This window comes from Adiantum capillus-veneris, chromosome 25 (assembly GCF_014529385.1).
Source record: "Adiantum capillus-veneris isolate H3 chromosome 25, ASM1452938v2, whole genome shotgun sequence".
In the NCBI taxonomy this organism is placed as follows: Eukaryota; Viridiplantae; Streptophyta; class Polypodiopsida; order Polypodiales; family Pteridaceae; genus Adiantum; species Adiantum capillus-veneris.
In genome coordinates this window covers 78125202-78138125 of record NC_140955.1, presented here as the reverse complement: position 1 = coordinate 78138125, position 12924 = coordinate 78125202, and the positions used below count along the sequence as shown (strand labels likewise).

The 12924-nt window shown below is 40.4% G+C and overlaps 1 protein-coding gene across 1 annotated transcript; it reads left to right on the top strand.

Annotated features, from left to right (window-relative positions):
- Window positions 1–4467: 4467 nt before the first annotated feature.
- On the top strand, window positions 4468–6902 carry LOC147425140 (uncharacterized). Its single transcript, XM_086500029.1, has 10 exons — window positions 4468–4475; window positions 4895–5438; window positions 5514–5594; window positions 5668–5742; window positions 5838–5906; window positions 5991–6098; window positions 6190–6264; window positions 6354–6425; window positions 6499–6546; window positions 6648–6902. Exons 1-10 carry the CDS (start codon window positions 4468–4470, stop codon window positions 6900–6902), a joined length of 1335 nt encoding a protein of 444 aa, XP_086356155.1.
- Window positions 6903–12924: the final 6022 nt, after the last annotated feature.

Below are 12924 nucleotides of genomic sequence, written 5' to 3'. Positions count from 1 at the left end.
CACGAATATATGAAGCTTTCGTGGTACCTACATCCACAAGAATTTATTTTTTATTTTTTGCTTTGTATTTCGGCATGCAAAATTAGTGAAATGTACATTTAGAGCCGCACAAAATCGAAGTTACTTTTTCTGTCTTGACTGCATGAGAAAACGTGGTAATTGTAAAGCCGCTTGCAATTCTGATCCTGTATCATGAGCTTGTGAGTTAATACATCGATATCTCAACTTCATCTTCCCATGCACAGAATGAAATTATTGTGCCACGAGTACACACTCCTCAGCAGCCACTCTGGAAGCTTAAATAGGTAATCTTGTTGAAGACAATGATGGCAAAAGGAAGAGAAAGAGAAAGAGGAAGATGCTAAGTTCACCGGACACAAGGAGCTTTAGACGTACTCCCATATAGTAATCCTTCCAACATTTGATTTATTTGCTAGATGCAAATAGCAAGCCTTGTGTGCGAGCCCAATTGAACTAGCAATTAAGACTACCTTTTAACTTAATTGCTAGATGGAAAAAGGAATCTTAATTCTGAACCAATTGCTATATAGCAATTTTGTATATTTACCAAATAGAAGTAGCAAAATCATAGTCACTTTGAAATTCCCATATAGCAATTAGATGTTGTTGCTAGATAGGACAAGTAATATTGTTGTTCCTATGCACTTACTATATTGCAGTTACTCATACTTACGACATGTAGTTGTTATTCATAAGCATTTCACCTTTTCATGTTATACAACTATGAACATGTGACCCTTTCTCTCAACGGGGGAGGGAGGCGAAGAGAGAGAAAGAGAGGGAGGGGGGGGGGGGGGGGGGGGGAGCATCGTCGATATGTCTTTCTTCACAGATGGGTGAGATTATCAGTTCTTTTCTGTCGAGATCCTGGCTACATCACATAGAAGTATGCACCCCCACAATGGTTCGTTTTACATTCGTCATATAGGCCATTGTGCATCTCCAAAGGTCTCTTATGTACACAAAATACAACCCGATTGTGTGTGTGTGCATGTGTGTGTGTGTATGTGTGTGTGTGTGTGTGTGTGAGAGAGAGAGAGAGAGAGAGAGAGAGAGAGAGAGAGAGAGAGAGAGTTTTTTGACATCTACTATTGGGCATACTCCACAATCAATGCACTCTTAGACACGCATTATCCTTCAAGATGCTGGCATAGGTGATTGCATCTATAGCTAGGAAGAGGCTCTCACTTTGGTTTTGTTGAAAAAAACCTAGAGCTATTTTCCCTTCACCACTTGAACATACCATGTAGCTAGTCAATTTTGAGCAAGAAGCTAGCCACTTGGACATACCATGTACTTAATTTTGAACAAGAAGCTAGCCAAGCGCTTTTACTGCTTCGGTAAATGCCGTACATTTGTCATATGTTTCAATTGAACATTGGCAAGAATTCTATTTTTTTTGGATCGTGATTCGTCCTCGACTAATAATCTCGCCCTCCATATGTTCACCATATCAGCTTTTTGCATAATGCTATTTGAAGATGCAAGTCAAGATGTTGAATCTACTAACAGGTCCTCTCTTTGCATCTGAGAAAAACAACCTAGACCTTCTTTGTCCTTCGCCACTTGGACATACTATATAGTCAATTTTGAATAGGAAGGTAGCTAAGCACTTTCGTGCTTTTGCAAATACCATACTATTGTCATATGTTTCAACAAAAGATTGCCAAGCGTATCGTTTTTTTTGGATCATCCTCGACTAATAATTTCACATTGTATATATTCACCATATTAGCTTTTTGCATAATTCCACTGGCCTTGAATATGCAAGCCAAGATGCTTGAATCTGATGAGACACCCTCGCTTTGTATCTAACAAAAACTACCAAAAGCTTCATTGTCTATGTGGTCATGTCCTTCTTAGAAGGGAACCGCACTAGGCATACATATTGACCAATAAGTGCTTGAAATATACATATTTCTCAACCAATTAACAACTTTTTGGAATCTCAAAAGTAAACCACACTTGCATACATGTCAAGAGATGACCTTTGGGATTGGAATTTCATCAACAACTTGTTGTGCTCTCAAAGGTAACCATAGTCCAAGAGACAACAATTGAGACACTTTCAAACATATGGACAATCCAAGAGATGCCCTTCAAGGCATAACACACATCCAGAACTTGGCGTGCTGATTCTTCATCTCACCATGTATATTTTAGCTATGTCAACCTCTTACATAGTGCATATGCGCTCAAAATGTTGCCAAGAGATGACATCTCGAATCAAGATGTAGTCCACGAGATGGCAAATGAAACTAAAATCTAATCAGTAACTTTTGTGCTTTGATAAGTCAATGTAACATTTAATTGTCTAATAACTTGTGTGTAGCGGAAAATAGCATGAACATAGTGAGCATTTCATTAGAATAGCTTCCTAATGAGAATAACAAGAGTGTTTGGGTGGAGAGAGCAACGAAAAGTATAACACCTAGTTAGATAGCATGAATAATACTTCAAAAGAGAGAGAAATTAAGCAACTGACAACAGTTGAGGACCTGATTTGCATGGAGCCGGTCCCCCCTCCAAAAGGCTTTGTATTATGGTTTCTCCCATCAAGAGAGACATTTTACAATGCAATTCTTTGTGTTCCTTCAATAGTAGCTAGTGCAATGAAGATGGAAAGTTCATACACTAAGCAAAACACTTATCAAACACAACATCAATTGCCTCACGGTCTCAGACCCAAGACCTCACACACTTTCGAAGATGGTGAGAGCTAGCGGGGTATGAGAGTAGATTTAGAGGAAGAAGGAGTATTCTTACGAGAAAGATGTACATCTCCTCACATAATCACTCATATTAGCATAGCTTAGCTTATTGATTAGCATGGTAGAGGAGATAAGCATGCATTGAAGCTTGGCTCTTGGTTGGATTTGCATCACAAAGCCAAGAGTTGTTGGTTTAGGCCTCCCTTCTCACAAGCTTGAGAAGGAGACAGAGTCTTCTTTGCTTCACACATGAGATTGTGTGAGTGTGTGTGTGTGTGTGATAATGCCTTCCAAAAATCAATCCCCTCTCTCTCTCTTGATCAACCCCTCTTGCTATTTGCTCATTCTCACACCTCATTGGACCTCCCCAGGCCTAGCCAATGAAAATCAAAAAACATAAGTGATAGTCTTCTAACATGTGTCCCCCTTTCCCCTTTTGTGAGATCTTTACGTAATTACTTAATTCAACTAAACTCTCATTGGACCCCTTTGCCTCCTGGCCAATAGGAATCAGGCAAGCCATTGGGTTGTTGAATGCTCATTGGACCCCTTGGGAGACTCTCCAATAGTCTTCTAGAGAGCTTAATTCTTATTGGTTCTTTTATTAAGTGTTTTTAAATTAATTAAACTATATTTACTCTAGTTTAATTCTCATTGGTCCACCTCGAAGGCCATCCAATAGGAACTGAGTACACCTTGTGGACATCTGCGCTAGGGAGCTGACATGTGTCCCTCATTCCCTTTGTGTAAAGGGAGCTTGTGTGTGTGTGTGTGTGTGTGTGTGTGTGTGTGTGAGTTTCTCTCTCATCTCCTACTTCTAGGGCTCACCCCCTCCTATGTAGGGATGGTTGAAGACTTTTGGGACACACACAAAGCATCCAATTTCCCTAGGTTTTGACCTTCGGACAGAACCTTTGAATTTTGGAACCTTACCATTTTGAAGTCTTAATGGGCTGAACCTTAGGGTCTTTGAAGCCCATTGGTGCACATTGCTCCTTTGCAGATGGTCCCCCCTTTTGGATCCCTATTTACCCTCCTTTAGATCCCTATTGTGTCCGGTCTGCTAGCTTAACCAATAATCTAGCTTTTTCTCCCTTGGCAATTCCCCATTATAAATGATCAGTTTAACATGTGGAAATCATTTAGGAGATCAATTAGATATTGATTATTATGACAATCAACATCATTTAATTGAGTACTTTGGCAAGCAGCTGTCACGTTGCATACATATTGACCCCGAGGATGCTCAATATGTGTCGTGATTCAGTAACCCACTAATTTTATTAGTGTATCCTACTAACTTTGTACAGATCCTTCTTCTTAGCAGAGGCTTTTAGCGTTATACTAGAATAGACTTTCAAGACCTCATCATTCTATTCCCCTCCATGTTTGGGTTGTCTAGCAAATATTATTGGACATCAATCGTGGAGAATTGATATCTGACATCATTTGACACAGTCATCAAATATCCTGGGATGTGAAATTATGAATTGATATCCTGGGGGGGGGGGGGGGGGGGGGGGGGTTGCGCATTTGTGGGGCGAAGTGCAAGATCGACTGAGCTCGAACGATAGTTTTCTAAGAGATATTGTTGCCTGATAAGTTTTTTTTTTTAGTTTTTTAGGGCGAGTTACATCACGCAATGCATTCGCTCGGTTGGCTTAGAGCAAGAGCTTCTATCCTTGATCGCATGCGTTCGATACCTGCAATTATGCCTTATCGTTTTAGATAAGGCATGCTGTGGTAAGGGAATCAAATCCTGAGGAAAAATTGGCAAGACTTGCCATCTTGAAGCCTGATGTACATCAAAGAAATACGAGGACTATTCACACCGAAGAAGATCATTGGAGAAGTTGGGATAGCTATCATATTCTAATAAAAAATTGGACTGTGATAAGACAAAAAAAAGTTACAAAACCTGGTGTGCTTGAACAATGGATACCTATTATGTGGCGATCTCCATGATGTATAAGCATTTGTATCTACTATTTTATTCAGGACTCTCTTTAAAGTTGATTCTACACAAAAACTTTCTCTCTTTTGTGATGTATAAGAATTTTGATTGAAAACTCTTTAAAAATGATTTTATGTTGTTTTGTTTCAGTTATTTGATTTAAATTTATAAATATTGTATCGTAAATATGATTTTGTTACTTTGTCAGGGCAAGTATGAGTTGCCCACAATCATTGTTACAGCAGCTATTAGGAGGATCTAGTGAAGAGGCTATTAAAACTCTCAATGTGTGGAGAGCAAATTATTCTGGAAATAAGAGGGTAACTTCGGATCCCTCTAGCATCGCTGCAATCAGTGATCCACCTAGATATGATCCTGTTGTGTATGATCAGATTTTTAGGCCACCACCACCAAAATTGAGAGAGAAAAATAAGTTGTATGGTCGATATTTTCTCTTAAAACAGCATCCTGAGCAATATAGAGTATTATATGTCAATTATGGAGAGGTGAGAAAGTGGTTTGCTAAAGGAGAAGCCATTGGCGATCTTCGTAACAACAATGAGAGAAAGAATGTAGTTTTGAGGATCATTAAAGAGAATATAGCAATTCTCAAGGCCATCACAATAGATGGTGTGGCTTATCCATGGAAGGAGGAAGATTTATACACATGGTGTATCAAGTCATTAGCGGCAAAACGTAAGTGGAGCAAAAAGAAGACAAGCCAAGAGACACTTTGCTCAACCAACTCCATGGTACAGTAATTTATGTTGAGCCTATATTTGTTTTGACATCTTTGCAAGTTTGTTTAATAGTATTTAGAATTATAGGTCTTATGTATGGATGATGATAATATAACGATTGAGCACAAGGATGAGAAAGATGATCAAGAAGGAGAGCTTCATGCAACAGTGAGTACATATTCTTTTATGATAGGGGTTTTATTTGATTTGTTATATGTTATTCACATTAAACTTCTTTCAGATTGAGAGTTCTCATGTTGATGAGCAAGTGACGAAGTTTGTTGTCGATGATAAAGCTGATGATATATCAAATCGTGTAGGTTCTTTTGTGCTATGACATTTAAATTATTTATGCTCGCTATGAGGTAGTAATAAGTTTACTTTATTTATGTTTCTTTTTTGTGAATGTAGAAAGATGAGGATGTGTACATTCCTGATATGTCATGGATGGAAGAGGATGATCCAAAAAGTGCTTATGAGGTTTGTTAATCAATCTCTCTCTCTCTCTCTCTCTCTCTCTCTCTCTCTCTCTGTGAAGATCATGTTTTATTTACAATTGTATAGGAGTATCAACATTTTATAAGAGATGAAAGCTCAAAAGTCTCATTACAAGGAAAAGAGACACATATAGATCATGAGAGGGGTGGCAATGGTGATAATGTGACGAAAAAGGTTTGATTGTAAAAACCTTATCTGTTGATGAGATTCATGCTATATTTTAGTTATGTAGTGTCTATTGATTTTTATTCGTGAGAAAATGAAGGATAAAAGTTTAAGCGAGTCTTGTGCTGCGGATGATATGGATGCGAGCTCTAGGAAAAGCAATCGAAAGAGAAAGGTATACTTAATTTTCTCATTATCTTACTTAGAGTTAGTGTGATGCTCTTCTTAGCATTTTAAGTTATTGAGTCATTTTTATTTTAAAAGGTTACAAGTAAGCTAAAAGATTTGTTAGAAGAAAAAGACAAAGCTTCCAAGGCTGCAAAACATAAGAAAAAGGTAATTACTTAGGATTTCATTTAAGAATAGTCTTTGATTGCTTATAAATAACTTTATTACTTCAATGGTATAGGAGTCCTTAAGAGAAGATGGTGGAGAGAAGTCTCTTATGGAAACCAAGGTGTGTTTTAGATCATATGAAGTCTTGCTTGCATTAGTTTTTTAAACGTGAGAAAGATATAGCATTTTAGAATCTTACACTTGCATCATTTTTTTTTGTAGGCAAGAACATTGTCTACTAGAGACAAAAAAGTCATTCTAATGAAGTGGCTTCATACTCAAAAAGTGGAAGAGATCTACCAATTGATCAAGCCCACTTACTTACTGTTCTTTGGTAGGAAAGTGAATGACACTACTTCCTCAACAATGTGTGAGGACTTAGTGGCATGGCTGTTAGTTGCACGAGTAGTGCATATCGATTTTGCAAAGCTTGGTGTTTTAACTTTGAAAGACGTTCATTTGTGTAATGATGATTAAGTAATGTATTTAAATGGACATTCTCAATGGTTGTTGATTTCCAATGTGTATTAGCTTGAAATCAAATGACTAATATGCTTTATGTTTAGATGAGCACTCTCAATTAACTTCATATATGAAATTGACAAGTGATCTTGAATTCTCTTGATTCATCTAGCAATTATTTACTAATTGACTTACTAGTTGGATATTGTAGTTGCTACATGGATTACTACTTCTTGCTTTGAAGTTACTAGATGAATTACTATTTCATATATTTGAGTTGCTAGATATATTTCTAGTTTCATAACACATCTCAAACTAGTAAGTGAGATTGCTCTCTTGATTCATCTAGCAATTATCTTACCATATAGCTACTCAACTTACTATATGGTAAGAAAATTACTACTTGAAGCATCTAGGAGTATTCTCACGCTTACTAGTTTGCACTTTTGGTAGATGTGTGTATTGAAACTAGTAATATATCTAGCAATTATATATTTTTTTCCATATGGTAAGTCGTCCAAAGCTCCTTGTGGGAGCCTCAATACAAGGCTTGCATGCGCAACTTCGAGAACCAAATCGGAGAACTGAACTCTGGGAACATGAAGCTCAAAGAAAGCTAGCAAGCAAAGAGCGTGCCCTTATCCGATCTTGTTGATGGAGGTAGCGTCAGTTAGAAACTACTATTCATGGCTTCTGTGTGGTCAAGTTACAGGTGCGTTTCTCGCAGAGAAGAAATCTTGCGGCCCAGCATTTTCCTCTATAGGAAGAGGGAAACGGCCAATGTTCATGTTCCCCATGACAAGGAGATCTTGGGGCCAGCAGCCATCATGTGGAACCTTCATATAGGTGCATTTCGTAGTTGTTGGACACCAAAGAAAACTTGCACTGCAAATTGGCCTTAGAGGTGCTTCATCTTGGAGAGTCACCAATAAAGAATCACCTAGACATTGTTCCTCGTTTAGGTTAATGGAGTCTGCACTCCAGATGTTGCATGAATGCACATTCTATTCACACAGTCCAAAGCAAGCACCATGCTAGCGACATATAGATAGCATCAAACTCAGGAAAATCTAGCAAGCTATGGGCATGCTATTATCTGCGGCCATTAACGCGAGCAACGTCTGTTGGGGACTACAATTTTATGGCCTACACACAGGCGAGTCTCAACTGTCTCTCTCGTAACAAGAGAGCCTTGGGAGCCACCATTTTCCTCCATATGACAAGGGGAATGGCCGATGTTCACGTTCCCCATGACAAGGGAATTTTATGGACCAGCATCTCTCTCTGTTTGGGAAGGAGAACGCCAATGTTTACCACATTTGGCTAGCTTGGGGGAACCTTTGCAAAGATGCATATCACAGCCCATGGACACCGAAGAAGACTTGCGGTACTTTCATGTGTTTCTGCACGAGGACGAGAGCAATCGATGTTCTCCACATTGGTCCGGCATGGAGAATCTTCATGTAGGTACGTTTCACAACAATTGGACGTCGAGGAAAATGTACACGACAAATCGGCCTTGGGAGTGTCTCGACTTGTAGAATTTCCAATGAAGAAATGCCAAGGTGACATTCCTCATTTGAAGCAATAAAGTCTGCAGCTGAGTTGTTCCGTGCATGTACATTGATCTGTCTTCGAGCGAACACCACATAGAAAATAGTATTGGGAGTTCTTGAGAGGATTAATTGGGACCTCATTTTTCTTTTTTCTCTCTCTTTCTCTCTCTTTGCGCGTCGCTACTACTGATCTCGCTCAGTCCCTCTCTTCAAGGAAAACTAAAACAAGCCATCAATTAAGTTGAAGTAGCCGCCAATGCAAGGAAAAGAGTTACAAGGTTTGTGAAATTATGGAGCCTAGGCCTTCACCATTCCAGTCCCGCTATGCCTTGCTGCTGAAGTGCTTGCAGCTCGGCAATTTTTGGTACAGTGTGCAACTCCGTATTGGGCGTCAAATTCCGGCAGTCTTGCAGGTTGGTAACGTCGTAAAGTGCCAATTGTATGTGCGTGCGGCTCTCAAAACAATGTGGAGTGCTGGCAGAGTGACATGCAATTGTCAATGAGCTTGGCAAACAATGTCACCCACATTGTAGGTGAGCACCAATGCATGTTGTGCCCAATGATCTTTTTTTTCCATCCCTACAGCGTAGAGGAACCCTCATTTGTTCCACATGGCAGTATTTCTTGCGTATTCATTCCTACAGCTGTAGTATGTTCATTGTATTTTTATTTTTTTTTGTGTCTCACACAATTTCAAAAATATTGAACTTCTGGAACATGTAGCATGTATGAGTCACATGAAAGGCTTAAACTTGTTGGAGGCAGCAGATAGGTGCAACTGGTTCAGGAAGTCCAGTGAGCAAGGAAGGCCTGACAAGTTCTCTGCATACACTTGTGCGGAACAAGAAACTTTGTCAACACGCAAAAGAATCTGGTCTTGCTCTGATCTATTTGTCCAATGAAACCTTTCAAATAAGGGGATGGCTTCCTTCTAGACTAGGTTGTGAGCGTCTGCATCAAGTAGGAAACATAGGTCACTTAGCATATTCAAAGGCAAAAGGTTTCTTGGAGGCCTCTGGCAGTTGTCGTTGTGACGTTTGCAGGTGCAAAAATGCGCTGCAAATCCCCACTTGATATCTAGAGAAAGCTGCCCACTTTCTTCCAAGTCGGGAGCTAGAAAAAAGAATCTAATTTCAACAAGTGAAATATCTAACTTGGAAAGGTAGTTCAAATACAGATTGGGAAACCATGAAGTAGAGTTTGCAACCCTGTGCTACAACTCAAGGGACTGCGACGGTGGTTTTCAATTCTCAAGATTAGTATTCCTCAAGGATTGCATCCTTTGGCACGGCGTGGGCGAGCATCTCTGACATTGGAGCCTATCATAGGGACGGTCATTGAGATGAAGTAGTCAATCATCGACGAAGAGACCTTTTGCGTGTGCAATCGTGAGGATCAGGCTTTATAGTTCACAAGAAGTACGTGCCAACGATTTTAAAAAAAATCGTTGTAACACGAATCTGAGGTGATGCCCTATCTGTTAATCGAAAGTGAAGCAGAGGAAACCTTCTGTCGACGCGCGGATAGCAGCTGGGATGCACTGGGAAGGCAGTCGTCGACGCTAGCAAGGCCAAAGGAGTGCAGCGACCGAGCAATTGCAGAAATTTGCGAACAGGTTGAGCATGAGAGCATGGGGGCAGATATATTTTTATGTAACATGTCGGAAGGCCTGTGCTGCAGCGTGCTCATCTGTTTGGATGGCTTGGAGGAGCATCAGATCGAGCATTCGTTATGTCATGTTCAAGGTTCGAGTTCAGGCATCTTCATTTTGATGGGTAACAATGAAGGGAGAGCTTGCACGGAATGGCATCAAGGTAGATTCTAGCTTACAAATTGAAGAACCTACCAGTATGCAAGAGTAAGATTTAGTATTCTAGTATACAAGAAGTTTTGGACAAATTTTCACAATAATTCCCACATTGTGACTTACCTCAACATCATGAGCTTCTCTGAGGGAGGCACCACATACCGAGCTAGGTACGATTGGGGGCAGGGGACCGCCGGCCCGGTTGGGGGGCCGTTGGTCCCTTGCCTCCAATCGTGCCTAGCTAGGTATGGGGTGCCTCTCGAGCAGAAGCTCATGATGTTATTCATTGTATGAAAAACATTGGAAAAGACTCCGTTTTCCTATATGAGAAAATTTCTGAATCTTCTTGTGGTTAGAACCCTTACCCGAACTGGGGTCATTTCCTACACTCTTGTGAATGAACCGGCTTAACTTTGCAAGATGGGGCTGCTCCCAGCGGACGTTCAGTTAACCGCTGAGAGTGGTGTCTATGACACGAACGTGGTTGAAAATCATAAAGACATGGCAAGAACAAAGCATGGAGGAAAACATTTTGCACAAAAGTATGCACCAGTTCTAGAATAATCTCTTCAATGTTGAAGATGCATCCTCTCTAGAATCATTGCATTTATTTATTATGCACACATCACATGTAATTTTGAGCACAAGCCTTGCACAAGCTTCACATATGCAAGGAAATGAGTTCCTGCGACCTGAGAAAGAACAAGCTCTTCAATGGGATTCTAAATATATATTTGAAGGTTTGTTGTTTTGCATCTAACTTAGTGATGGTGTCTCGAATCCATGCTTTGAGCATAACCTTTATTTGTCTCATTCGAGAGTAAACCCTAGAGCAGGATGGCCAAACTGTCATAGCCTGCAGACACACAATACGCATGTGTGTGTGTTGCAAGCAATTTTTTAGGTCAGGCTTATCATGTGTACTTACCGCTCATCCCTCTGTATTTTAGAATCAAGAAAGGGTCCAAGGCTATTTTCTCACTGCCTATGCCTACGTAACAGAGTCTTTCCAAAGAGGATAGGAAAGGGAAAATGCTAGAGGAACGAAGTAAAAGCTTATAGACTGCAAGACACACAAAATCTACCAGAATGGGGGGCATAGATCGCCTTCATCTGACTAAAAAACTCAGCCTAGAAAAGCCCTTTCCCATACTTACAATCCAGTGGTCGATAGGCCCAGAATCCAGTACCCTGACAACAAAGCGCACAGAAAGAAAGAGAGGGAGAGACCCAACCTGAAATATCGCGCAACTGTGACCTCCGAGCTCGTAAAACTTGAGCTGTGCGTAAAGAAACTTCAACTGCAAACGTCGGTTGACAATATACACAAAAATTTATTGTTTTCATCTCAGCCATGAAAAGCAGAAACGTGAAATCTCCCCACTAGAGTCCTTTGACTCTAATACCCACAAAAAATACAATGCGAAGAACATTCAACCTTATTATGACTTGATTAAGATGTGTGACGCCCCGAGTACATAGCACATACACAACATTGAACAAACACAATGCCCATACACAATTGTACATAACACATGTAATTACAGATTAGAGCTCTCAAATAATTGCAAGAGTAAAAGTTAGAGATAACACTTTTCACTTAATTATGGCTAACAAGGCTCGTCAAGGCGCTACAAAAAAACCAAAGGTGACATACCATAATGAGAGTCGAGACTACAAGGGGGCCAAAATTCAAACAGTGACCACAATACCTAAAGACTGAAGGTGACAAATACCATAAAGATGCTAGTAGCTACAAATGTCAAAGAGGGCAAGGTTCAAGTAGCCATACAAAAAGGTAAGGATACTAGAAGTCCTAAAGTTGCAATGCTCGAGACTCGAGACTCAAGACTCAAGAGCCACTAGCCTGAGAGGCCTCCCAATTCGTAGTAGCCGGCTATAAATCATGCACATCCTCCCATTCCTCATCATCAAGGTCTAGGCGTGGCTCGATCTCACCCACAAATGAAGTACCTGGTGTTGGTGGATGTGCATCTCCACCTGCCTGAGGAGCCTCTTGCTCCATCTCCCACTGTGTAAAAGGATCTGTCTGTTTGTCTGTACTCTTGCAAAGAATTTTCACATTTGCACTGACAAAGACAAGATCATTAGCCTTCTCCACTCCAAGCCGATTCCTCTGCTTGGAAGCAATGTGGCTAAAGGTACTCCACAATTGCTCCAAGCATGAGGTACTAACTAACTGGCTGAGAATATGGATCACCAATCTCTAAATCTCAGGGCCATCATAGCCATAGTCCTCCCACCATAGCAATGAACCTATCTTCCTGCGATCAATGTGAGCATCTGGACTATCAAATGACCCCCGCATCTCTTTGTACTATCTCAATTGATCTCTAACAATGCGTCACCAATCTCTGTCTAGAACCATCTTGTATAGGATCTCTATAAATTGGTTCATGACTTCTCTATCTGTCTCTTGCCCTGCACCTTGGAACTCTTGATCCACCATGTACACTTCCCCGTGTAAAGGAGAGGCATATAAATTCCACCTCGAGCTCCTAAGCGCATAGATCTCCTCATATCGCTCTACTTTCGGCTCAAGGTGTGCAAGCTTCTCAATCATGCGGTCCATTGCCTCATAAATCTTGCCAATGCAAGGATCCATGCCATCCAGGACTCGAAGCAAATGAACCACCGGTTTTACCTGTGCGTC

Coding starts and splice junctions, on each gene's coding strand:
- LOC147425140 (XM_086500029.1), top strand. Junction 5,743..5,837: donor CTGATGATATATCAAATCGT/GTAGGTTCTTTT, acceptor TTGTGAATGTAG/AAAGATGAGGATGTGTACAT. Junction 6,099..6,189: donor GTGATAATGTGACGAAAAAG/GTTTGATTGTAA, acceptor GAGAAAATGAAG/GATAAAAGTTTAAGCGAGTC.